Consider the following 27,791-nt stretch of genomic DNA (forward strand, 5'->3'; position numbering starts at 1 on the left):
GTTGTCAGGACTGTGGTAAATGCCAGAAAACACACTGTGTGTCAGGACACTCTAGATGCTGGTGGCACAATGCAGCCTAGGCACAGGGCCATGCCATGTCCCCCCGTGGCAATGACTGTGTATGATCTCCTGGGCTGGCGTTTGTGAGGCCCTCCATGTTGTTTTGACTGTACTTGTGCCCTGATTCTCATTCGTAATCAAATTTACAGCAAACTGAGTTGTAAGTGCAAGTCAGAGAGTAAGTGATGGAAACCACATGGGAAAATAGAAAGCACCTCAGCTCTGAAGCTGAGCACTGGTGTCAGCCTGTGCTGGCAGGGAGTCATGTCATTACATAATGATGCATTTATCCAAACGGTGTTCTGTATTTTGGGAGACAGATGTGCCTTGCAGTTGCTAGTGGAAGTTAAATGTTAAATATGAAACCCATTCATTTTCTCTTAGTCATACTTTGGATTTCAGCAGATGTTTTCCTAATTTGTGGTTTTCAAATGTAGCATGCTGACAAGACATTTATCATTAACTACAGCTTCATCCATGCAGTTTAGCAAATTGGCCAATTATTAACAGTGAGGGTTGCATGGTGGTTGATGCATAGCTCCTGCTACTTTGAAAGGCCTCAATTGAAACTCAATACATTTTTACAATATAAATTAATTGAGCTTTGGACCACATCCCTGTTGTGTGAGTGCTCTGTGCTCTCACTGTCAGAATGAACAGCCATTTGTAATGCACTGAGTAGCTGTGCTGTCTGTGAGCAGAGGTGGTGGAAAGTGAAGGATAACATTTTTCCAGTAGGAGCAAGAAAATGATGGTTTGGCGGTGGTGCTGTGAACTGGTGAGGTGTCTCAAAGGTGTTTCCCAAAGCAAGGAACCACTGTATGCCTGAAAAATTCATCTCTTATTTTCCCAGCTCTGGAATTCAAGCAGGCAATTCAGTCATTTATTCATCCCATGTATAAGATTTGAAGGACAACACTCAGTATACCTCTTATTTCTAGGAAGAATAAAGACCTTAATTTTCACCAGCTGGTACTGCAGAAATTTTGTTTTACACTCCAGCTGAACAGGGAAAACTCCTCAGGACAGCCTGTTTGTAGTTGCTTCTCATTTCAGTTTTTTTCCTCCTCTATAGTTGCATTTGCTCAACAGGGAAACTGCAGGCTTTGCTACAGAACAGGGTGCTGTGCAGATTAGTAACACAAGAACTGTAGACAATTAAAATAAATGCATGTGGAATATTTAATCTTGCTTTATGCAGCCAGATGTGCTAGGTGGGAAATACCTGTGGAGCTCACTTTAAAATCCCATTGGATGTCCTTTTCTTCACATCCTCCTGCTTTGTGGGAAAAGGGAATAATGGTGATATCACAAAAGCAGTCAGGATCAGTGATGTCTCAGCGAGGGAGGCTGGAGGTTTGCATGAAGTGCAAAGAGGGAGAAAAGTTGCTGATTCGGGGATGGTGTGGGAGGCCTCCATTCCTGGTCTTCATTAGAAACTTAAGTCCTATGTGTACTTAAAATGAGTTGAAACTTTGATCCAGAGACTGATGAGGGATGAAATAAGGGTTTTAAAGCAAGATCTTTGGCATAGTTGTCTACCAGTTAACTTTTTGATTGAAAGAGATGTGGCAGCAGATGTGGAAGGGAAGATGGTGTGCTGTGGATACATTTTGAATCACTCCTTTGCTTTCCCTGACTCTGGATACACTAAATCTCTGGAAGCAGCTCTGTATCCCATGCTAGGCTTTAACAGGAGGTGAGCATAGGTAGACGTGGGGTGAATTTGGCTAACCCAGATGCTGATCCTTCGCAGTGCTGCCAAGCTCCTGGAGAAGAGTCCATTCTCTGTCGGCGCCCCGAGCCCCCTGCTCCCCTCGTCAGCGAGCCTGCAGCTGGCTCAGCTCCAGGCACAGCTCACGCTCCACAGGCTGAAGTTGGCTCAGACCGCCGTCACCAACAACCCGGCCGCTGCCACTGTCCTCAACCAGGTGCTCTCCAAAGTGGCCATGTCCCAGCCACTCTTCAACCAGCTGAGGCACCCCACGGTGATGAACGCCCCTCAGGGTCACACCACAGGCCCGCCCCAGGGGCCCGGCATCTCCGGCACGAGGTTCCCCTCTGGCAGCATTGCCTTTCCTGCCCAGAGCCCAGCCTTAGCCACCCCTGGGGGAGGTCTGGGAGCCGTCCAGGCTCCCAACGCAATTGTCATGAATCCCTTTGGAAGTGTCATGGCTCCGACCTCCGGCCAGCAACCCGTGATGGTGGGTCTCAACAAGGCAGGTGCTTCCACGTCTACTGCTGCAGGGGGCTTTTATGAGTACAACAAGCAAAATGTCATCACTGCCGCTTCTCAGGCATTCACCTCAGAGGGGGAACAGTCCAGCCAGCACGGCTTCCTTGCTGGTGGCACCCACGCTGCCACCTCAGCAGCAGGGCCACGCTACGAGAGTCACTTTGGGGCTCCTGGCCAGCTTCAGCACGAGGCAGCAGCGACATTTCCCAAGGAGTCCTACGGGGCGGCAGCACAGCATGGGGCAGCACGGGCCTTCCCCAGCGGCCCACACACGGGCTCCCATCTGAAAGGAGATCCCGGCCCTGTCTTACATGGCAGCAGTACAAGCAACCAGTGGGAAAATATCCCTAATTTCTCCAGCCAAAACAAGCCTGACCTCATGCCCGGCGACAGCCTGTGGCCGTCAGCGAGTCAGCAGCAGTATGAAATAAGAAACGAGCTGTACAACCCCGAAGAGCCGACACCTGACACAAAGTTCAGCACGGCCGCCCCCCCTGCCTTCGGCCGCCTCAACCACAGCGCGCAGAGCTTCGGCAGCCCTCGCATGAGGCAGAAGGAGGAGCGCAGTGGTGGCACACCCGATCTGCCCACCCGCTCTCTGCCACCACACCAGCTTGGCGACCTCCGCGGCGTGGCCCCTCTCCACTTCCCCCACATCTGTGCCCTGTGCGACAAGAAGATCTTCGATCTGAAGGTGAGTGGTTTGAGGGTGTCCCTGGGCACAGCTCAGACCCTTGAACAGGCTGTCAGGTGACTGATTTGGCCACCAGCTCCTGCCACCCCTCACTGCCAGGGTCCATCACCACAGAGGTGCCCTGAGAGACGCAGAAACAAAGGGCCATAATTTTGCTGAGGGTATGGTACATCTGTTTCATGGCAGTTACTGGGGCTTCGAGATCCAGTTTTGTTCCACATCCTGCCGTGAAAGATGGTGAGATTACAGCAGTGATGTGAGAAACGTGAGGTCTGAGCCGAGGTCGTAGCACACCTCATGCGCCCGGAGCGAGGCGGGGAGGAGCTTGAAGCTGATCCCTTGATACTCAAGCCAGTGTCACAACTCCATGTCTGTAGTTTCATCTACTTCTCCTTTTCTGATCTCAAATGCTTCCCTCTAACAGCGTCATGGAAGCAGCTTGCTTAAACAGTGTATTTTTTTGATAAAATTATTTTAACTATTCCTCTGTAAGAATTTTTTCTTCCTTGTGTCTCACAGGAAAATTTAGGGCTCAAGGTTCCCAGGGACCTTTACCTGAAATCAAGAAGCTGTTCAGCACATGTGGTACAGACTGTGCTCTCTCTCACTTCTCTGTTCACACTGCCAAGGGAGCTCCAAATTCAACCTCATCCTCAAGAAACAGCTTCCCAGTTTCCCAGGCAGTGTGTTGTACATCACGTTATATAGGTCAGGTCTGGAGAAGGCCACTTAAGTGGCCCTCTGAGCCCCACAGCCATCCATGGTTGTTCTGGCCTAATGGTGAGCCCTGCTCAACAAGTCTTCATGACCTTTTCTGTCACATCACAGGACCAGCACCTAACCAAAAAGGCATGTGTTCTCATGCTGCTGGTGGCCTGACAATAAAATTATAACAGCACGTACATAGGAAGAAAAATTGCCAAAAAATTCAATAATACCTGATCCCTACACACCTTGGGGATTTGGGATAATTGAATATATTTGCTTTCATATTTACCTTTTATTCTTTTAGCAACTGCTTGCAAAATGTTTTCCTTTGGTTACTGCAGCTTGCAGGGATGAGCTGAAGTAACCCCTGTTTAGGGCATGCTGGGCATTTCTTTTTTTCATTAAACACTTAAGAAGGGCAGGAGGAATGCCATTGCAGTGAGTTTCAGGAGATATGTTAGTTGGGTGTCTAATGCACTGCCTCAACTGGATCATAGAAATGTAAATAGCTAAATGTACTTTGACAAATGTTGCTGATCTAGTGAAATAGTAAGTACTGTCCTGGTTGTCCTGTATACTAAACACCTTCTTTATGGACATTGAAGGAGTTGAGGGGTGCTTAGCAGCTTGCAGGATGAGGTCTTCAGCAAGAGTGAAATAACTTCATTACTAGAAATATACTGAATTTAAAAGCTAATACAGAGGAGGTTTCCTTTTGCAGACTGATAATTTAACATTCAAATAACGAATCAGGAAATGCATTGGTAGAAGGTGTGCTTGGCTCTGACATCACATGGTTTAATCTTCAGCATCTCAGCATTGCTTTTAGAATAAGGTAAACTGAATGGAGGAATAATCTTTTGTAAATTTATCTCAGGATTTTTCTTGTGTTCATCATCTCTTTGTTTCAACACAGGACTGGGATCAGCACATTAAGGGAAGTCTTCACATCCAAAAATGTATGGCTTTTTCAGATAAGTAAGTATTATTTTAAAGTGAATTCTTCAAACTGAATTGCTAACAGAGTATCCCTTACTTCAGTGGTTTTCTGCTGGGAATTTACTGCCTAAAAATTAAGCTTTAATATTTTTGTCATATCATTCATGTTCCTAAAGTTCTTTTCTTTCTTTTCTAGCACTGGTATCCGGTGTATGTTAAGCTCAGCAGATGGAACATTGCATTTATCACCAAATAATGCAGCAGTTTTCAATCCATCTAGTATTGAAGGTGAATGGTTGTATGTGCAATAGTTAAAAACACTTTTTTTAATTGAAGGGGAAATCAGTCACTGAGGAGAACTGCATTTTAAAATGAAATGTGATAGAAGTTTCCAAGGAAAAATTTTGAGTAGTGCACAAAAAAGAGTGAAAGACAATACAGTGCCCTTTAAAATATGAATTTATTTTTCTTTCAAACAATAACTTGTTTTCATAGTACAACAAAAACAGTGTATAATTTGGTCTAAAGACTATGAAATGATTTACTATGTAAATGGGGCATTTCTTACCGAGCAATTAATATGAGCCAAGATTTTAATGAAATGTGTGTAATCCATTATTTAGATTATCCACCAAATGTTGGTGCATCTTTTATCGCTACACCAGCAAGATCCTTTGGCCAGCCAGGTCCTACATTTTCTTCTCCTTCATCAGGGGTAAGAGTGAGTACCTAAGCAAATTGATGTCTGTGTTGAGATCCTTGTAGAAGCCACTTCTGCTTACTGGAATGAAAACCTTGAAGGCTTTATTTTAGACAATAATCTAAATGTTCACTCTGTTATTTCAACTTCTCTGTATGTTTTTTTGTGCTTTTGATTTTTACCAAATATGAACTTCATTGTAGTTTCTGTTTTGCTTTGTTCTTTTCCAGTGCTAAAAGTTGTTTGCTTGTCAGAGTTATCTGGGGAAGTGGGTAAATAGATTTGTGTGTGCTTTCCATTGACTTTCCCCCACCTTTGTCTGAGTCTTTTTGACCCAGGAAGGTCAATTTCATCTTGGAATGAAGATTTGGATTAGTTTTCAGTTACCTTCAGTATTAACCCCATTAAGCAACCTTTTGTCTCTCTGGTTATTTATTTGTAGTATAATTGCTCTCTGCCTCTCTCATGCTGAGGTCCTTCTCCCAGGTAGCAATAGAGGCAAAGACAGTGGCTGCAGCTTCAGTGTTATTCACCTGGAGGTCCCATATCAGTTCATTATACTGGACTAACTTTTCCTTAGTTTATTTTAGTGTAGTATTTATATCCTCTGCTGTCACTGGTAGCCTTTCAGCAAGTTTGCTTTGATGTGGAGCCTTCCATGGTTTAGGTTTATCAGTCCCTGCCCTGCAATCAACACAGGTCCCCAGTTATACTGCTCTAATGCACACTTGAATTCCTATCTCTATAATCAAAAATGCTAGAAAAAAGAATCAATGTTAAAATGGGTTCTTACACTGACAAAGCAGAAATATTTTAGAAGGGAAAAAAAAGGCAAATAAAAGCAAACTATATTCATAATGAAAATCCAAAGTTGTTAGGGTTAAAATGAAACACATCACATATCAGAAAGCTACAACTAGAGCTGGACACACCAAGGACTTATGTTAGGGCGTTCATGGAATAGCAGCAGTAATCCAAGGGTTCAAGTTTTCACCTTGTTAACTTTTATGTATATATCTCTCCTGATGCAGTCTCAGACATTCTGAAAAGCCAGGCTGAGTTGTGTCCCTGTGATACTCCAGTTCACATCAGGCACTGCTTGAAGAAAGGTCACCCAGATTTCCTTAATCCAACCCATTTCCTACTACACAGTTTTACTGTGCAAGAGGTTACTTCAAGGGGTTTCAGCTTCTGCCTGTCACAGACACTGTGAGTGCAGGCAAGCAAAGAGCAGAGCTGCTCATGACAGCTGCCTCCAAGGTCAGAGGTGGACTAGCAGTGGGTGCACTGGAATGTTCCTTTTCATCATGTCTGTCAACTTCACAACAAATGAAATTACTGCTAATACCAGTGTCATTTTTCTTTAGAATCTGTCACTGTTTAACATTTAAGCTGCCTGAAGAAGTCCTCCTTCTGAATGACCTGCAGTATTTTGAGACATTAAAGAAATAATAACTTTGATTTTCCTGGACGCTGTAAATCCCTTTTTTTCTTCAGAAGGCTATTGGATGAACAGGGAGCTATATTAGAGGTGTTAAGACTGAGTTTGCCAGCTGTCATTCACTCTGCAACCCAGGTGGCTCATAATTTATTGCACCTTTGCACGGTAGTATTCACTTTCAGCTAAGCTGCTGCCATTTAACTGAGCAGTAGGAGATTACACTTGACCCTGCATGTAATCATAAACAAAGTGTTCAGATTTCTGGAAGAGCTTGCTCTGTGCTGTCCATCTGCAAATAACTCTATCCCTCTGTAAAAGGCAAGTGCTACCAGTCTTCACTTGGGCGTGGAGAGCCATTAGCACTGGAGGGATGAGATTGACAGTTTCTTACTATCTTTAGAAAAATTTCATGTGAAGCTCAAGAAAGGGAAAATAGTTTGAAAAACAAGAAACAACAACAACAAATGTAAGAAAACAGCTGTAATAAAAAACCACCAAATTGGATGGGTGAAATGATATTATAAATAATATGAGGTGCATTTTGCTGCCGTGAATAATTTTTTTTAGATTTCTTTGTTTAATAGCCATGCAGCTGTATTTGTAACCCATGGTAGACATTGGTTGCCAAGAAAGTTAACTTTGATTCTTATTGAACATTACATTAAACACCTGGCATACAACAGCTCCTCTGACTTCCTGATTGTAGATACAGAAGGTGTATATTCCTTTTCTGGCCGTGATTTACAGCTCTGTTTAATGAATGGATCCAGTTTAACTGCAATCAGCTGGCAAGATTATTGCTACAGCCTGTTGACTTCTGGCATGAGTATGTGACCACTTCTTAATCAAGAACTGCAGCAGGTTTATGGCATAGCATTTTAATTTAAGCCATTGCCAATTGAGGGGAAGTGGCAGCATCTTACAGTTGTTTGATTTAATGTATTTGAGGGCTGTGTGTGGGAATGTGGCCTCTGGAGCCAAGGCAAGAAAGAGCTGAGCCTTTCTAGTCCAATAGAATCTTACATACCATCTTTTAACAGATCTAATGAAACAAACAGAAGATGACTGGTGACCTGGGGTGTTCTTACACTGGGATAGCATTTGATGTTTCCTTTTCCTCTAGCTGTAGTAGTGTTCTTTTCTGTGCTATGTGCCGCCTTTCCAGATGCATGCAGACATCACAACATTTTCTGTTCTACTGGAGTTGAGTTGCTTCGTCTTTTTTTCAGGATCAGGCCTTTGTTATTTTTCTGCCAGAAAAAATACCTTACTTCTGAACTTTTGCACTTCTTTGACTTACCTTGTGCACCTGGGTGGGCTTTGTGAGATGCAAGCTAAGTAGCAGATCACTGTGTAATGCAGGGTCCTAATGCAGCAAAAAGACACAAATGGTTAAGTGGTGAAGTCTGGAGGGAAGGCAACAGGATGAAGGTGTAAATAAGATAACATTAGCTCTGTAACTTGTGAACTTGCTGACAAGCCAAACATTTGTGATGGCTCTGGTGAACTTGATCCCACAAGATTACATGATTTGCATCTTCCTTTGAATGGTACAATTTTAACTGAAGGTAGAGTTACTTCTTCAGTAAAATCCTAATGCAGAGGTCATAAACATAGAGATGGTTCGGAAAGGTTTAATCCTATGTGATTGATATTTTGCTTGTCATTAGCTATGGTAAATTAACTTTCTCTCTGGCTGTACCCTGATGCCTTTTGCACAGGGAGTGTAGAGCCTGCTTTCCATGCCAGGGAGATGGGCGGCTCTTTCGGAACTGCCCCAGCACTCCAAAATAGACTTCCCTTGGGAAGTGATCACCACTCCAGTGCTCTGTGACTGTGCCAGCCCAGTTTGGGAGCTCTGCCTCTCTGCATGTCCTCATTGTCCAGTGCTCATTGTGCCCCCAGGAGGGAGTCCCTCCTCCCATATGTTGTTGCAGTGAGAGGGGACATTAGCAGGTTTTCTAACCCCAGGTACAGCTGTGTGTCCTCTCACAAGTTAAGAGGGGTCACTTTTACCCCTGGCCCAGTCTGTTCCATGAAGAAGGATTTAAATTCAGTCCCTGCTATCCTGAACACCCATGTAGTCACCTAAACTTGTTTCTAATATCCATAAATCCAGCAAGGACTGCAGTGAGCAGTTAGTTTTTGCATGAATATGGTGGAGCATCTTAGGAGGACAGTCTCTTTTCTAGAAATCCTCTCTGGACTTTGCAAAGTCCAGGGACAGAGATTCCTTTGAAACTTGTTTCATTTAATTTAATTTTTTTTCAGAAATGTAAGATGTTATTGAATGGATAGAATATCTAAGACAAAAACATTGGTTTGAGTTGGTTTTTTTTCCTCAGTTTCCCCAGAGGAAATCTACACAGGGTCGAGTTGTTCACATTTGCAACCTCCCCGAGGGAAGCTGCACAGAGAATGATGTCATTAACCTGGGCCTCCCATTTGGGAAGGTCACCAACTATATCCTCATGAAATCTACTAACCAGGTACTGTACATTTGGGGTTACCAGTGTTGATATCTATTGGCATAAAGACATAAAGATATGAAGACATAAATATGAAGATAGGGTATTTGGGGGGAACATCTTATTTAGTAATAGAAACTTAAATATATGAAAACCACTCTTAAAGTAAAAAAAAAAGTTGGTGGTCACTGAATTAGACGAGGACATAAACATGACCACATCTAAACAAATTCTTGTTTAAAAATCCCAACAATCTCAACGAAAAAGTGTTGTAAAACTGTACTTTTGCTATTTTTTTTTTTTTTTAAGTCAATTACTTCCTGCCTTCTCGCAGCCATTTGCTAGGGTTACTTTCAGACTTCTCCTGTTCTTTATAGCAGCTTGAGTCTACCCTAAGTAGCTTAAGTGTACCAGTGGTTTAAGCTGGTAAGAATAGACTATCTTCACTCACATTCCTGCAGAACACAAAATGGATGGATGTAGATTCCATGCCAGTGGAAAATGTTTGAGATTGTAATGTTTAAAAATCACAGAATCATAGAATGGTTTGGATTGGAAGGGACCTTAAAGACCATCTAGTTCTAACCCCCTGCCATGGGCAGGGACACCTTCCACTAGAAAGAGGTTGCTCAGAGTCCCATCCAGTCTGGCCTTGAACACTGCCAGTCAAGAAATATTAAATACCAGCCATTTAGTTTTTAACTGAACTTTTAAGGTCACATATTTGCTTTAATAGCTGGTTTAAAACCATTATTTGCAGTTAAATAAAGACTGAGAAATGGACTGAGTGTTATCACTTCACCTTCAGGCTGGAAAGCTACCCAGTTTTGTACTGTCAAGATATTTTGCATGAGAAGAATCCAGAGAAAATTTATTGTGCTGCTTGTTCTCTCTTATACTTTGTACTTTTAATTATGCAATAGATTGTAAAGTTCTCTCCATTTGTGCTAGGCCTTTCTGGAAATGGCTTACAGTGAAGCAGCCCAAGCCATGGTACAGTACTACAAAGAAAAACCTGCTATGATTAATGATGACAAGTTACTTATTAGAATGTCTAAAAGATACAAGGAGTTGCAGCTGAAGGTAAGATGGTCATTCCTGATCAAATTGTGTGAGTTTCTATGGCACATCTAGAGAATAAATTTTAAAATACTCTTGCTGATTACTGGTTTCTAACTAATGCTTTACTATTATGGAAAAAGAAATAAAAATAAATTATTGAGTCTATATTATCTATGTTTTACACTTAGCTGCTTGCTCTTACTCTAAATTGTAACTCTTGGAAGAGACCACATTTTCTCTGATCCTTTCTTACCATTATTTCAGGAATCCCTTCTGAGCTTTTTTGTGAGCAGGCTCCCTACATTGCTTGGTCTAACAAAGGTCTAAAAGACAGCCATGTGTAAGATACAACATGTCACCAAGAATCAGATGGTTCTATCCTTTAGTCAGGCGTTAAGCCCAGAACAATGCTTTTTTCACTGCATGCATGCTTGAGCCATAGCACAGTCTTGACACCAAGCAATGATAACAGGACTAAACAGCATGCTGATTTATTTTTATTTCTTGTGAATGACCTAGGTTATAAAGCAAGATCTTTTATTTTTTTTTCTTTTAAAATAAAGTCAAAACAGAGTAATATTATTTAGATTTTCTGTAGAGTGTATGACGCTTCTGTTGTGGATGCTTGAGTGATGTCCAAAGATTGTTGCTCTTGTGAAAGTATTTATAGAGGCTTATATACTGCCATATAATGTTAAGACAGTAATTTTATTTCATGGTGACTTGGACCAGAACTGGCAATGCAGAGCTTAAAAGCTTCATATTGTATTACCTAACACAGTACAAAGTTGTTTTATAGAACAGCTCTGTAATGTTCCAATTTAATGTTAAGGGTCCTTTTATGAGTTTTTGGGGGAAAAAAATAGAGGAACTTGGATGGTTTGACTTGACCTTTGGAAAAGCCTCTCTCCTGTATGTGTATACTAGTTCCAGGGGACTTAAAAGGAGTTGCCAAGAGTTCATAAATCAGGGCAGATTTTCCTAATGTGGTACAGGGAGGGGTTCAGATGTTAGGTGGTGGAGATTGTGCACCTTGACAGAGAGGCAGGAGTTACCCAGGAGAATGTGATAGCTTGCCTAGATTCCAGGAAGATTTTTCTGCTTCTCCAATGTTTTTCAGTTTTTCAGGTCATGGAATTATTTTGCTTTGCACAAGAAAGGAAACAAAAATATGAAGAGGGAAATATGCATGAGCTATATACTGCTACAAGCTGCTGAGTTCCTGCATGATTATGTTGCTCATCTGTGTGTGCTCCAAGTGTTTGAGGCATTCTGGCCTGTGTAGTGCATCCTACCTAGGGGTAATTGACACCCCAGTATACATCTTGCACTTAGCTTGTCTGAAGCTCTCCTTGTCTAAACATAGTCCTTGAGAGCTATACTCCAGAATGAGTGACTCTGAGATCAAGAGAAGGTAGCTCATACCTAGAGGATCAGAGATGAGCTGCTATACATATTTGATTCTGTATCAGAAAAATTGTCTGCTTTGTTTCCTCTTAGATCCAGTTCCTAGGAAATGTTCTGTAGTGATTGTGTAAGAAGGTTTGAGAGCAAGCTAGTTTTCAAAGCCTGTTAGAGTAGCCAAGTATGAAGAGAGAGTGCTACAACGTAATGGAGCAAATTTTCCGTTTGGATCATTTTACTGCTTTGATCGTGCTGCTGAGAGGCAACTGCAAAAGAGAGTGTAACCACAGCACTGAAACTAAATATTTCTAGTTATAGTGAAATTGAATGAAGCACAGATACTGTTTCTTGAAGGACAAATCACCTGTATCAGCTTGGAGAATAGAGCCGCATGCTAAACAGTGTCTTTGTTTTTATTAGAGACCAGGTAAGAATGTGGCTGCTATAATCCAGGACATCCACTCGCAGAGAGAGAGGGACCTGCTACGTGAAGTGGACAGGTAAAGTTTCTCTAAAGTTTGGAATTTGAAGTCTGTAAACCTACAGGTAGAAGAATTATCTGTGTGCTTCCCTTTCTTATTTCATTGCCTTTCCTAATTCAGATTTCACTAATAAAATAGTATATATTTTTATATAGTTCAATAGCAGGTACAGGGGTCTGTATGATGAGATCCAACTGAAACTGTGCATGTTAAGAAAATACCTCTTTCTTACTGTTTATGCCTCAGAAAATATATCTGAAATGTGAAGCGCACAAAAATGAAGCTATTCTACTCTCCTTCCTGTTGAGTGAAAAGCATAAAGGCTGGGGGGGTGCTTTGAGGCCAAATGGGAAGGAGGCAGTTCAGATTAAAATGTATTTGGGTACATTTCTGATCTCTCTGACTTCTGGAACTTTCAGCAAAATTGGAGAGAAATCACAGTCCTAAAACATCACTTTTAAACAGGTGGCCTTTGTCACTTTTGTGTCAGAGATGCCCTAGCTGAGTGAGTATTAAGGGTATACACATTAGGGTCATTGTAAAGGTATTAACATATTATGGGGCTTTTAATGCTAAACCCCTATGAGATGCTTTTAAGAATGAATGAATATATTCTTGACAGTTCTGTGGGGATTTAGTTAAGCTCTGTGGCTATGACACTGCCTTTTCTCCTGTTCACTGTTTGCAGCTGTGCAGTGCATGTCTGTGAAAGGCCTGGGGTCTCAGGTTCGCAGTCCCCAGGGCAGTCCCCATGAGCTTCCAGTGTACAAGAATTGGTAGACAACAGTGGGTCAGCCAGTTACAGCTGCCTTTTCCCCCTGCAGCAGGTATGGCACTGAGAGGCCCCGCTCCCGCAGCCCCATAAGCCGCTCACTGTCACCTCGATCCCACACGCCCAGCTTCACTTCCTGCAGTTCACCACACAGCCCGTTGGGGACCGGCAGGACCGACTGGGGAAATGGGAGAGAGGCATGGGATCAGTCCCCCTATTCTCGACGGGAAGAGGAAAGAGATAGCAGAGAATGGCGAGAAAATGGGGATGAGAAGAGAGACAGGACTGATACGTGGGTACACGAGAGGAAACATTATTCCCGACAACTGGATAAGTTTGATTTGGATGAACAGCTTGAAGGAGGCAGAGGACACCGAGAAAAATACTTAAGGACTGGTTCACCTGGGTCTCTTCACCCTTTATCTGGCTACAAGAACAGGGAAGATGACTATTACCGAAAATCCTCTAAGTCAAAATCTGAGAAGTTTCAGAGGCAGCTGCAGGATTTATCTGGGAGATCTAAGAGAAAGGAAGAGGCAAAGTTAAGGGAACACAGGCATTCTTACAGCAAGGACACTGCCAGGGAGGAGGCAGCTGAACAGAAGCACAGCAAAGCATCTGAGGGCTCCAGACAAAAACAAAGCGATAAGAATAAGGTGAAGAAAACTGAAAAAGACCAAGAAGATGCTATTGTTGAAGGCAGTGATGTGAAGGAAACCAAACCTACTGAGAACGAGGTAAATAGAGATCTGAAAGTTTATGTAAGAAGAGGTATAAATGCTGAAGTAATATATTTTCTGAAATATCTTACAGCATTTGTTGTGGGTGCCACCAATATAAAGTGTTTTTCCATGATAAAATTAGGGAATGTAGTCATAGAGGAAGTCTTGAGAAGTCATCTTGCCTAGACCATACAGATCTATTTCACTGTCATGGTGTTGGTTATATGGACATCATCATTCTGTGTTCTAGCATAGAACCTTTGGGTAACAAATGAGGGGACAGGGACAGAGAACTGAAAACAAAACCAAGTGACAGTCTGTTACTTGCATGCAGATTGTGTGTGAAGAGGCAATTGTTGTCCTGCTAACTCTGTGCAGAATGCCCCATAGCTGCTCTTTCTGCATCCATCACCTGCTTCCACTGCCAGTGAGGAGAACTGAGTTAGCTGGAAATTAAGTAATACTTTACAGAGCTGCACAGTATTTATACAGGGAAATGGTTGTTATACTTTCAAAATAGTGAATTAACTTTTAATGAGAATTGTTTCTTTCTGGATAACTCAACAGAGCAATTATTTCTACTAGTCATGTGTCCCTACCCTCAGCTGTGGCAGGGATAATTCACACCACTCCCTTCAATGTTCTGGCAGAAATCTCTTCCCGTGACAGAAGCCACTGAATCAGCTCACCTATAAAATTATGCAATCTCTGGAAAAATACTTCCAGTAGTGAAGTGGCAATGTTTGTGGGTTTGATTCTCCACTGGGAAAAAGTGGAGGGGGAATGCATCCAGATGCCTCATTTGCTCAGTCTCAGTACAGCCCATACTGACATCCCCACCCCAGGGGATCTGGTTACTGGCTCCTGGCCACCTTGCCGCCCCTGGAGTCCCCCAGGGATAGCTGCTGCCATCCACCCCCAGGGCTCTTGGCACAAGGGGCTGCAGAGCTGCTTGGCTGACCAGGGCTCCATCTCTTGTGTCTTTGTTGGTTGTTTCCAGTTGACCTTCTTTTCATGTGGGGCTAAATTGGTGGAATTTCCTATATTTGTAACTCACTAGTCTGTAACCAGCAGCAGCACTGCCATAGATAAGCATGTTTGTACCACATTTTATCATCTTTCTCCTTTGGCTGGTATTTTACTATGATGTATGGTTTCTTGGGAGGAGATGTCAGAGAGAAATGTCAGACCACATCCTAAATCACACTCCTCTGCATGTTTTCCAAGTTATTTTACAGAGGCTTTGCTAAAGACATGGCTCTCTGGGGACTATTGCTAGTAATTTATTTTTATAGTAAGAAATAGTTTTGTATGTCTTGAACTCACTTTTGCTTTGTCCCTCTTTTACTAAATACCAGGTAGTACTGTGGTTTTGTTCTTCTAAAGTATGAACTGTACCACCAATTCAATTTTCAATGGATCCTATGTCAATAAACAAAACAGTTGAGGTCTTCTGCAGAGTTTTAACACTGCTGCTCTCCTTACCGCATCTGAGCCAACATAACAAATGTGGGTAGAGAACAGAAGAGTGGAGGCTGGAAATTTTAGTGAATTGACATTCTCCCCCACCTGTCTTTTAGCCAATTCTGTGATATAAATTACACCTCTAACTTTGTTTAAAATTCTTTTTCTTTATTTGTATTTGTGCAGCTCTGCTAATGGAATTTATTGTTGAGTCTTTTCCCACAGCCTAGTTGACTTGCATAAACTTTAGAAATAAAGAATGTGACCTTGTGAGTGACTTTGCTTCTTTAAACCCAGAATAGAAACATACTAGAGCACCACTGTGTGTTGCTATACGTCTATATGTATTTATTTTAGCTTGAAAAAGAGGAGCAAGTTCCAGTGAAGAGCTCACCTTCAGATAATACACAAGAAAAAGAATCTGGAGAGATTCTGGAAAACACAAGGAAAGAGAAGGTTGGTGACACATTCTTGGTGTAGCTTCTTTGAGAAAATAATTTAAATCCCAGGTTTGGTAGCACGTTCTCCCAAATGAAATATTAACCCCTTATGAAAAAACACATAAAGGGCTCGGGGAAGGAGGTTGTCCAAATTAACTTGCCTTATCTTGACCTCTGCTTTAAGGGACAGCTTTTCCTGAAGTCTCCAGAACTCTTTTTTTAGTTACTCTTTGCTCATGTACATTGCTTCACATACATAGCACTTGGCAGTGGCAGCTGTGAGGAATGTATGCCCAAGTGAACTGGGTAACTTTGCAAACCGTGCCCAAAAATAGGAGATGTGGTCAGTTAGTGGGGAAAGAGGGGACTATGATGAATGCTTTTTAGAACACTGGCCTTATGAACTATAGATAGCAGTCTCCTGATTGTTTCTGGTTTTAATTAAATAATGCCTTTAGAGCACCCCTGCTGCTGCATTGCAATTGGGGAGAGCAATGTCCCTGGAATTCCTCCAGCTTCATATCTGTAGGGTCATGGGTTGATGGTCAGATATGGAAGATATTGATATCTGTTGCTGCAGAAAACTGATCTCCTGGCAAGAGCAGTGCCAGCTCACAGAGTTTTCATGCTGTTTTAGGATTCTAGGAGGGGAAGTGTGGGAATGGCCAAACATTAGGGAGAATACAGATTATTAATAGATTATGTGTACACAAGGAGTCTGGGAGTTGAAATCTAAGATGCAAGTGTGTCTTAAAAGTAAGATATACCTTTTAATTCTAAGATTTCTCAAGTTCAGTATTAGTGCCTGAGTCCTGTAACTCAGTAACTGCATGTATGAGGTATTTCAGAATATGTACCTTGGAGTATAACTGTAAACCTTCTTTTTCCTAAGGTTTAGGCTAGTGGCTCCCAGCACATTCCCTGGCAGAGGGATCTTGCTGGTGGAAGGAAATGACTGCAGAAGGAAGCCATGTTTTCTCAATCACCATGTGAATTTAAAGGACCTGGTCCAGCAAAGTGAAAGCCACAGTAGCTTGAATGGGGTTCAGTATATTTTCATTACACTGAGATGGAGGTAGAGGAAGGGGATCACATAGCTGCATCAATTGCATAACAAAGTGTAACACATTGTGCCTTGCTCTACTGCTTACAGAAAAACAAGAAGCAGGAGACTGGAGAGACTGTAATCCCCAAGGCAGTTACAGAATTTTCACAAAGGGAAGTTGATGTGATAATTCAATAGAGAATTTTTGTCCTTGTCCATAAGGTTTAAAATAACAACACCAAGGCACATCACTCTGAAACTAAAATACAAGAGGAGTTAGATATGGCCATATTAAGGTTCTTCCTGGTTTCAAGGCCCACTTTTTAACAGTGATGATCTATAATCACCAATCTCTCAAATGTTTTACATCTTTGTGACAGGACCGAGACTGGGAGAGTGGAAGTGAAATAGAAGGTGAGACCTGGTATCTTGCTAACATGGAGGAATTAGTGACAGTAGATGAAGTGGGAGAAGATGATTTAATTATGGAGCCTGATATAACTGAGCTTGAAGAAATAGTTTCAGTTGATCAAAAAAATAAAGCTGCTTCAGAAATGTGTCCCTGTATGTCAACCGTGTTAGAACTGAAAAACGACCACAGCCACTTAACCAGGAGTGAAGACAAATTTGCCCATAAAGCTTTAGAAACAAACTTCAGAACAGCAAAGGGCAGTGCAGCTTCTAGTGGCTGTCAGGAAGATGATGAGGATGATGATAATGATGATGCTGTAACTGAAGCATCAAGCCTAAATCTGGACCCTGAACAGAAGCCAGAGGAATTGAAAGAAGACCAATCTGCTAAGGAGTCTGATTGCCAGCAGAAGGAAGGAAAAATTGATAAGAGCTCTGACACTCATTTAGAGCCTGAAGATCACCATATACCTTCTGTTCATCTGAAAGAAGAGACTCTTCAGCTCCCTGATACATTTATAGATGATTACAAACAGATGGGATCACAAGGGGCTGAGAGCAGAGAAGTTACGGAAACACTCATTAAAAACGCTAGTGAAGAAACAAGACATGGAAGCCAAGAGTGTCCAGAGGCCAAGGGTAACTACTACTTTTTTTCCCTTCAGCCTGCAGAGAGCCTTGAATGTTTTCTCTGAGGGTAGACTGAAATTTATTGCTAACGAGAATAAGTGTTGTTAATAGTATCAAGGCTTGTCCTTGAAGCAGCTTAGTAAAAGAACCCCAGTGCCTTTGGCCAAGCTAAACCATTAGAGCCTCTTAGATGAATAGTGTAAAAGAAATATGATAAGCAGCTTGCAAGCTTTCTGAAAGGCATAAGCTGCTATAATTATTATGTCAAGGTTCACATGAGTTTAGCTGAAGTCTTTCAGTGCCTTGCTAAATTTATTTTGAATTGTCAATGAATTGAGTGACAGTCTCAGAAGGTCAACAGAAAAGTATCTGTAATGTCTGGCTGGCTCCTGGACAAGGTGGGTATTCTTACACACTGTACTGAAGCATTATTAACATGGATATCACACACAGATCGTTACTTCTCAGTCCCTGTTCATGCAAATACATGTCTTTTGCCAGGACTTGCCTTATCATGTCCTGTTATCTACTGCATGCTGCCTTTAATATAACTGATAGGATGTGCTGTGGGATAATGTCAATAAATGTAATCATAGCTAACTATTTATATTTTAGCTCTCAGGAAAAGAGGGATCTTGAGGGTCTGAAAGTCAGTTCAGTTCCTTGTCAGATACTTGAGCAAATGCGCTGTTCATAGTAAGATGAAGTGAAAAACAACATTGGTCAGAAATGCTCTTTTTTAATTGCTACCAGAGCCCATGTGATGCACAAGGGCTTGTGAAAAGAAGCTAATGGAAGATTTTTGAGAGTGCAGTGCTGAAAACATTTCATGTGAACATCTGATTTTGAGCTAACTTCTTCCTCTAGGCCAGATTTGAAACTCATTGGTTTTTAATACTTACCTGGTTGGCCTGAAGACACCAGATTTTGCATATTTGGAGATAACATTGCCAAGGGACTGGGCAGGGCAAAGTTGGCTCTCCTGGGCTTCCTGGGCAGCCAGCTGATGAAAGAACTGGGTGTCTCAAGAGCATATTTATTAGTGTTTCCAGCATCTCAGCTTCCAGCTTGTCAGCAGGGAGCCTGGAAGCTCCAGGGCCTCTCATGCTTCCCAGGTTTCTGACATGGACTTGTTATCTGGAATCTGCACTCCAAGGCTCTAGGCCCTCTACAAATGCAGCTGCCAGCTCAGAAGCACAGAAAATTTAAGTGGGACTTAAATTGCTGTACAGGTCCTGGGTGTCTTAAGGAAAATTAACCAGCTTGCTGGGGGCTTTTCAGGTTGTCTGCTGCAGTATTAGAATCCTGGGGTAGATTTAAAGTTAATTTGAAAGCCAACCAGTCAGGATTTTATATTATTTTCTTCTAAATCATGCAATAGACATATTTAAAAGTAAAGAAAAATCCATTCTCATAGCCAGGAACTGCAGATCTTTGAACTACAGACTTGAAAGATGGGAAGGGTTTGGTTTGGGCAAAATATGTTTGTTTTATAAGAAAATATATCCCTTATCTAGGCAAAATTTGCAATGCAATACCTTTTGTCAGGGTAAGTGAGGTAATTCTTTGATGTTAGGACTGAAGAAGAGGAATCAGACCAGTTTATCTGTAATTTTATGGCTCTGTGATAGAAAATTTCTCTATTTTTAAATAAAAGTAATTCTTATGATAAAAGTCATGATAAGGGAGAGCATCTGTTCTTTTGACTAGCTATATCTGCCTCAGCAAATCAATCCAGTATTTCCACATCTTGAATCTCCTGCTGTGTCCATTAATGTCAGCCAGCAGGGACCAACCATCCCAGCCCTACTATTCAGAAACCAAGATCTTTTAGTGGCTGAAAGCCTTAAAGCAGGAACTATCCCTTGGAGAGGTGAGGATGGAAGAAAAGTGGCTCCAGGGAGAAGGTGGTAATGATGCTGCAAGGATCCTACAAAAGGCTGGTTTGGGGAATTGTATTCATCAGGTCCTGCTGCCCCCAGCATCTCAGCAGCCCCTGTGTCAGCCCAGCTGCACCACTGGGTCATGCAGTAATATATGTGGTTACAAAGCTGCAGTCAGGCTGTGCTTCTGCCAGAGGTGTGTGATTTAACTCTATTTAGAGATTAAAATACAAAAACCCCTCCAAACATAACATTAACTTAGAAATAGAAAAATGGTCTACTGGGAGAAATCAAAGTGACTGCACACCATAGTACAGCTGTTGGAGTTGCACTAAACAGGACTCTGATTTGAATAGAAAAGCATTTTTTCCCTGATTTTATTTCATTTATAGATCCACCCAGAAAGTGTTCCCAAGAAGTTTAAAAATGTCTCTTTAATAAACTGTTTTCATTCAATACATTTATTCATTTGTTAAGCAAATTCTAGGTTCTTGGAAATGAGATCTCTGGAATACCCGGAGGTAGACTCTAAACAAAGGCCCTCTGCACCAGGCTGGGAACAAGAGGACGTCTTCGAGCTCAGCATTCCCCTGGGTACGTTGGGCCGCCCCCTGCAATACCCAGGGCTTACAACAAGATGTCACTTTAAGGCTACTTGCTATATTTATTTTTCAGAACAGATGTGAGGAGAGAAGGAACAGGGTATATGACAGACGGGTAGCTGTTGAAAGAAACAGGCTTTTGATTCTAGATCATTGCTAATTCATTCCAAATGAATGGCAAAAGGCAGCTGATGAGATGAAATAAGTTCCCTTGGACTATATATGAAATACTTATGAAAAAATACTTAGTAATTTAAAAGTCTTTGCCATAAAAGTATAAGCAAAAGTATTTGCTTTACTGTGTAAATGCTGTTTATGAGCAAAATACCTGAAAGACATACATCCTCAAAAGCAATCCCTGTAACTTAAACATGAATTTACTGCTAAAAAGTATTATTGCCTTTCTAGCCCTTGAGGTTACAGAGTGAAGTTTCCAGTCAATATTATGAGAAGGTAGATTTTAAAGCATGTGTATCTAAGAGAGAAGAGAAAAAGTGTGTTTTCAATGCACAGGATTTTAAAGTGCAGCTCAATATTGCAAAATTAGAGAAATTAGAAGAGTGAATCCAGGATTCAGTCTTCCTATTCCTAACATTTAACTATGTAGCATGTTTTTTCTTTGAAAACAAGTTTATTATGGGAGGGGTAGGATTTAAACTGACATTTTAATATAATTTAGAATTTCTCAACAGGTGTGGAATTTGTGGTGCCTAGAACTGGGTTTTACTGCAAGCTCTGTGGACTCTTCTATACAAGTGAAGAGACAGCAAAGACAAGTCACTGCAGGAGTACTGTTCACTACAAAAATCTCCAGGTAAGAACACACCTAAAGCTACTGAACAACAAGCTCATGGGGTAGTTTGTATGTAAGGTAGATGACGCAATAAAAAATTGGTTCTTACTGTGTGGACAGAATTCAGATGAAGTGAAATTCAGGTAAGCAAACTTTTCAGTAGTTCCAATCATTAGCTTGCTAATTTCTCACTCTCAGATCCTTGAAATCAGCTTCTGGGTCATAGGTAAAATGAGGCCAGCTGACAATTTAATCTTCTCATATACATTTGATCCTTGTCACTAGCACAGCATGCAATTCAGGTCTTTAATTCCCTGTTTCAGAGGGTCCCAGATGTTTCTGTCACTGGGAGTGACCACAGCAGCAGCCTTTAGTATGTCTTAATGTCAGGACATTAAACATGGCATTTATCTGATAGTGTAGTCAGGCCCATTTCTGTATTCATGTGGGTTTCTCAGCGTGTTTCAGCTTGCAGCTCCGTGTGACATTCGGGCTCTGCGAGGCATTTCCTGTGACCCGCTGAAATCCCCTCCCTGTGTGCACAGCACCACTGCTGAGTAATTTCCATCAGGATATGCAGGAGCATGTCAATGCTTGTTGCTCCATGAGAATGTAACAAAACATGTCAGCAGTTGATAACAGCACACAGAGACCACATGTGCCTGCAGTTCAATCAAAGACCTGCCTTTATTGTTTCTGAGATGCATGGTTGATAGACTCAGTCACAACAGCCTGAGCATTACCTGTCCTGTGCTCAGGGATCCTCAGAGGAGATGGTCTTGGCTACCACCCCCAGTCCCTGCCTGTGAGCAGGGTGTGTACACTACACACACACACACACACCTGTGCTGACATTCTCATATTCTTAGCAAAAGTCATGGCAGAGCAAAGCAGAGCTGCTCCTCCTTTCTCTGTTCCTTCCCTCTGCCCACAGTAAATGTGGTAACTCTGCTTCTCTTCAAGTAATAGCTCTCTTTCTTTAGCTGGCTAATAGGCATTGACTTTTCTAGTGACGCTCACAGCCAAGTAATTTCTCTGGGAGAATTTTCTTGGCTTTCCTGAAGTTCGTAGCTGTAATCATACAAAGGCCTCTGGCTTCCAAAGGGTTCCTGCAGAGCTTTGATGCTTGCTCATAATGGACCCTCCAAGTGCAAGCTTGAAAAACAGGTGCCCAGTTTGCATTCCTTTTTTTGCTTCATACAAAAAAGTCCAGAGGGATTCACCAGAGGTGGCACCACACAGTGCAAGCTGTGCATCCCATGCAAGTCTGTCCCTTAGAAACTCATACTAAAGAAAAATTGCAACTCCTGCCCCTGACTCTGGAAACTGGCTCCATGGGAAGAAGAGGCATTTTGTTTTTTTCAAGTTTCTAACTTATTTTGTTGAAGTCATAAAGAACAGACCCAACTAAAACTGACTTAGTGTGAAAACAACCTCTTTTTCTCCATCTTAAGACATTTCCCATGAGTACTGTGGTAGATATCTAACATTGACTTGAGATAAAGGAACAAAGACTATAAAAGCTGTTAAAATTAAATCTGCCAAATGCAGTAATAAAAACAGGCTGTTCTGTTGAGCCATACCTCTTATCTTACTAAATACAGGAAGTAAATGTCTCGTCCAACTTTTGCCTGCTCAAGTGGAAACTTAGGAAATTTCAAGTCACTGTTGTGTTACTGGAGCCCTTTTAGTTGCCATAATCCTCATTTATGAATTCTGCAAGGAATACCAGTCTTCTTCTGTGATGATACAAGTTAACGAGTGTATCCACCAATACAGAACTAGGGGCTCTGACTGTAGTGGAGCTTTGAGAGTGCTGCTGCAGTGTTCCTGTTCTCCTTCCTGAATGCCAAATGCCATCATCCAGTGACAACAACAGTGTCCCAAATTGTGTCATGGCTTTGAATCTTTTATAGCTGATTTGCTACTTGTTGTCTCTCATGTGATTGCCTTGAGCCACATCCAAAATATATGTTCAGTGTTTGGATTTGAATGCAAAACTGAACAGCTTGTTTGCCAATTTTCTTCCAAAAGCCTTGTTTATATGATGACAGTTTTGCCTTGAAGCAAAATGGTCAATTTCTTCTGTGATGATGCCCCTTGAATAACATTAGTCACTGATAAAAAAATCAGCTGTTTCTTTGTCAGCCTCGCAGACTTTTTGTAATTTTTAATTCTCTTCATCATAATAAATTATTTTCCCAGGTGATAGTTGTATTTACTGATACACTGTAATTCCCACATCCAAAAAATCCATATTTTTGCCATCCCTTCCTCCACTTCCTCCAGCTACACAAAGCTGTCACCATTCATCTGGTGGGAGCTACCTTGGCAACTCAGTGCACTATTGCATCCTGTTTTCCACTGGCTTTATGCAATATTTGTCAAAACTTGTATTTAAATGAAAAAAACCACAGTTTTTGCTTGACTGCAATTTTGCTGTTTATTAATCTGAATCTTCGAACTTCAAATCTGGCATTTGTGGTACTCATGATAGCAGGCAATATCAGCTAAAGGCAGTGGATAAAACTCAGTCTTATTTTGGTCAGTGCTTATTAAAAGGCCCAAAAGCTTGGGTTATCTGATTCAGGGACAAGTGTTAGTGATTTATTACAGTTCATGGTGTACAGAACATGTCTCCCAGCCTTTATGGTCCCTATATCTCTGTATACTACTGTAACATTTACTCTGGCATTTTGCCACATGGAATTTTGCACCCAGAGATCAAGACTGAGAGTTGTGTAATTTCCACAGCCCAATCTCTCTATTCAGACTAACAAGGGTGCAGTCATCACTTTGTCATGGGTATGTCCATTGATTATCATTGCCGAGTACCTTTCATGTGAACCTCTTATATTCAAAATTTGTATTTACCCGAGAGAAGGTGGCAATTCTAACAGCCTTTAGTATTTTTGCATCCATTTCTCATTAAATCTCTTCCCCATGGATGCCAAAGAGTATACTACTCTGGGAAAATCCTGCAAGTTGAGAAAATTTTGCAGTGATGTGCAAGGGTCTTTTCAAAATAAATCAGAATGAGTAAATTTTCAAAATAAATAACAATGAGTAAATAGCTATAAAAGGAGTTTTATGAATCCTAATAATGCATAGGTCAGTTATTCTTGCTTATGATGTATGCAATGTGTGTAAGTCATTAATAAGAATACCTCTACATTATTATGTTGGAATTTCCCAGGTGTCTCTGCACTAGCTGCTGTTGAAGAAGCTTCTTTCCATCCATTTCTGTGTCTGCTGACCTTGAATAAATAGTTTGAGCACTATTTTGAGGCCCATACCCATTCATCATCCATTTTGTGTGCAGCTCTGCCAACTAAGAGCACTGCCAAAAGGCTGAAAGGCTCACTGGCCATGTCTGTTCTTTTAAATCTCACTGAATACCCAAAGCAGTGAAAGGCTTTATCTTAGAGAAACACAAGAAATGTAAATACTCTAGCCAAAATGCTAAATTGTGTTAATTATTACTGAGTGTGATTATTCCCTTAAAACAAAATGTTCTCATACAAAAGGTGTATTTCTGAACTGGACGTGCTAAAATATATATAAACTTTAAATGAACACTCTAGCACTTTATGTTCTGATACTCCAGTACTTTCCTAGCAGAATTCAGTTGACTGAGTGGAGTTAGTTCCTGCCCTGTAGCACTGGGGAGTAAAGAAAAGGTGAGGTCTGGTTACACAGACTGATGGGGAGTCCTCCTGGTTCTGTCACCAGTTTCCCCTGTGGCACACACTAAGCCTCTGAACTTCTGAGGCTCTGCATATATTCAGGTAGTTTGCCTGACACAGCCATATTTTCTGGCTTGAGTTTTCACCAAAATTTGGCTTCTTTGTGCTTTCTCACCTTTTGAGATGCTGGAAGAGTTAGAACTCTGAAGAGGCATAAAGAATCCCATGCTGAATATTTTCAGTTTTGATAACAATGCTTTGGTTTTTTTATGTGGTTGCAGAAATATCTATCCCAGCTTGCAGAAGAGAGCTTGAAAATGAAGGAAGAAGGCAGCCCTCTGCCTCAGGATGACGCTGGCATTGTTCCTCACTTTGCAAAGAAAAAACTATGATGCAGATGAACTGGAAGAGCTGTAATGAGTGAATGCTGATACTTTTTTTTCTTTTTTTTTTCTTTTTTTAAAAATTTCTATGATATAATTGTCAATTTGCACTGTACAGAGAAGGGGAAATAAAGAGCACGTTCCATGCATCTATGCCCAGAGTGCCATTAAAAACCAAAATGCCTGAAACTGTTTCCCACGGTGAAGCAATGCTGGCATATCTGTTAGAAGTGGAGCAATTCTTTCTCACACTCTGCGTGCTGGGAGTGGTTTCCTAGATTAAATCAGAATTCTCAGGGATTCTTAAAGTTTTAGTTCTGATGTAACATGTCAGGTCAGGTGGAGTACTTAGAAGCACTCAGCATCCTCCAGTGGATGCTGGAAGGAAAGGAGATTGTGACTATTTATAGGCTTTAATGTTGCTTAAAATATCTTCAGCCATTTCACTCATTGCGTATGTATCTAAAGCCATTTTGCTAAAACTAGTGAGTAGATGGCATAAAGTAAACCCCATCAGCACCCATGTCCATGTCTTAGAGCTTGGTGAAATGACAAAATGTTTGTGTTGTCAAGAACTGACTGTACACTGCTGGTGTTGTGTGAATTCCAGGGGAGCCACAGTCTGTCGCAGGGATCTCACAGCCTGAAGCCGGCACAGCAAGAGCAGTTCAGATGCACGTGCTGACAGCCAGCCTGCTCTGGTTTCAGCATTTTCCATGGTGTGATCAGGGTGTTCTCCAGGGACCGTTGTGTTTGAAACTCTTCTTTTTGATAATTCTAAAGGGTGCCAACTTTGAGTCTTACAGACTTGAAACTCTCATGAGAGGCTTTTTAAAGTGCCACATGTTTGGACCATGTCTCTTTTAGACATTTTATTCAAGATCCTTGCTTTTGGGGTCTTTTTGTTTTCTTTAAAGCTTGCTTTTCCTCAGCTTGGCAACGTTGAATTTTTCCTGGTTTTTATGGAAAGATGCCAGATTTTTAATATTGTTTTTGTATTTTATTTCCCTGAATTTTTTAAGGTGAATACAACAACTGATGGCTCATGGAGCGCTGCACTGAGAACACAGGATGCACCAGCAGCTCTGGCATTATTATGACCTATTGTTTCTGCACAGTCGTTGCTTAGTATTTTGCAAAGTCCCTTTGAAATGCACTGTACATGTTTCTGGTTCATTTCAATAGGGCTTTGTGTACTTATGCCTTAAGTTTTAGCTTTCATATTTTTCAGATTCTGTGTTGCCTAGGTTTGTAGCTCTGAGCTTCATATTAAGTGTCAGTAAACTCTCTTTACGGAGTAGGTAGACAAAACAATTCCTTTTCCAGCTTGATGCCAAGGACAGTAGTTACAAGTTTAAGGCCTAAAAGCACAAACAATGGTGGACTGAAGACAGAAAACAACAAGGATGGGACTTCATAATCTGAAGCTGTAATTGGAAAATTAACCCAAATATGTAGATGGACCAAAACTTATAAAAATGTGAGACCTTGTGACCAGTCATCCATTTTGTGACCATTTTTAGGTCCATCTTGGCTGTAGCCCTAGCCAGGCTCTTGTACTGCCCAAGGTGTATCCTTTAAGGCCTTTCAAGAAATACCTACTTTATTCTTAACTCTGTCTGGCCTCTATTCTAGGTCAGTCTTCTCAAGGCGTCAGCTCTAAAGTGAATATGCATGCAAACCATTGCCAGGATTGATCCCAGAGTTTATAGAATGCCTGTGCAATCTGGATAGGTGGGGATTTGCAGGCATTTCCATTCTTTGCCTGACTCTAATATCCATCACAGTACATTCTGTAAAAATTGCTGGTGCTGGATGTCCTGTTCAGATGTTGTGCAGAGGAAACAGTTTCCCAGAAGGTTCTAGCTATCCCTAAGAATGACAGGGATGTTGCACAATATTGCAAAGTGGCTAAATTGCCAAAACTGCTTCCACCAAAGTATTTGTTCTGTTATGTCTTGTGCCAATAGCTGTGCTCATTCTCTGAAGTACCCTGTAGCCAGGCAGTATGTCTCAGAGATGCCTGATGTTGTTGCCTGAAGCCCTGTTCCATTCCATGGCCTGTGCTTTCCACTCATTTTTACCAGAGGTAGGTTCAGATTTCATAGTTGGAATTCCTGCTTCTTGCAAGTTGAGGGATTCTTTGCATCCCAGATTCAGAGCCTACCAAACAACAAGGGGAAATTAAAAACATTGCAGCCTAAATCCTCCTTTGTCCAGGCTTGAAGTATGTTAATACTTGTGTCCATCTGTCATTTAAAACATCTAGTTTGGGGGTTTTTGGGTTTTTTTTTGGTTTTGTTTTGGTTTGTTTGTTTTTGTTTTGGTGGTTAGGGTTTTTTGGGTTTTTTTTTTTGTTGTTGTTGTTGGCTGATTGTTTGTGTGGGTTTGTTGGTTTTTTTTTGTTTGGGCTTTTTTGATTTTGTTTGGTTGATTTTTTTGTGGGGAGTGGTTTTTTTTTTCCCCCTATGGAGAAGAAAAAACCCACCAATATTGCAAACCAGGTATTTTTCCTTCAAGGGTTGGGTTTTCCTTTGACTGTTTTTCACATTGCGGTGAAAATTGAGCACAGGGCTATTAGGACAAGAGCTTGTATTGCAGGCTGTAAGATGATGAAAATGGCAGTAAAGATTGTGCAATTGTCTTCTAAAGTGCAGCTCTCTAGCTGGTCATGTATCATCTGAATATGAAGTTCCCTTCATGCCCTTCAGCACAAACTGAACACAAGGGAGGAAATCACTACAAATGCAAGCATCAAATCTTTGA

At 41.4% G+C, this 27,791-nt stretch overlaps 1 protein-coding gene across 2 annotated transcripts; it reads left to right on the forward strand.

Moving 5' to 3' along the window:
• The first annotated feature begins 1,748 nt into the window (after nt 1–1,748).
• Nucleotides 1,749–27,334, forward strand: RBM20 (RNA binding motif protein 20). 2 transcript variants are annotated; one of them, XM_033515706.1, is made up of 13 exons: nt 1,749–2,990; nt 4,615–4,676; nt 4,834–4,925; nt 5,261–5,352; nt 9,124–9,267; nt 10,198–10,329; nt 12,133–12,212; nt 13,022–13,703; nt 15,510–15,608; nt 17,018–17,687; nt 20,039–20,155; nt 20,856–20,977; nt 24,924–27,334. In XM_033515706.1, the coding sequence occupies exons 1-13, from the start codon at nt 1,800–1,802 to the stop codon at nt 25,032–25,034; spliced, it is 3,594 nt and encodes a 1,197-aa protein (XP_033371597.1). In that variant the 5' UTR covers nt 1,749–1,799; the 3' UTR covers nt 25,035–27,334. The 2 variants fall into 2 exon arrangements, with proteins under 2 accessions (XP_033371597.1, XP_033371595.1); XM_033515704.1 differs by having other exon boundaries at nt 1,750–2,990; nt 13,019–13,703.
• Nucleotides 27,335–27,791: the final 457 nt, after the last annotated feature.

The sequence above is a fragment of the Parus major genome, chromosome 6, assembly GCF_001522545.3.
Source record: "Parus major isolate Abel chromosome 6, Parus_major1.1, whole genome shotgun sequence".
Taxonomy (NCBI): domain Eukaryota; kingdom Metazoa; phylum Chordata; class Aves; order Passeriformes; family Paridae; genus Parus; species Parus major.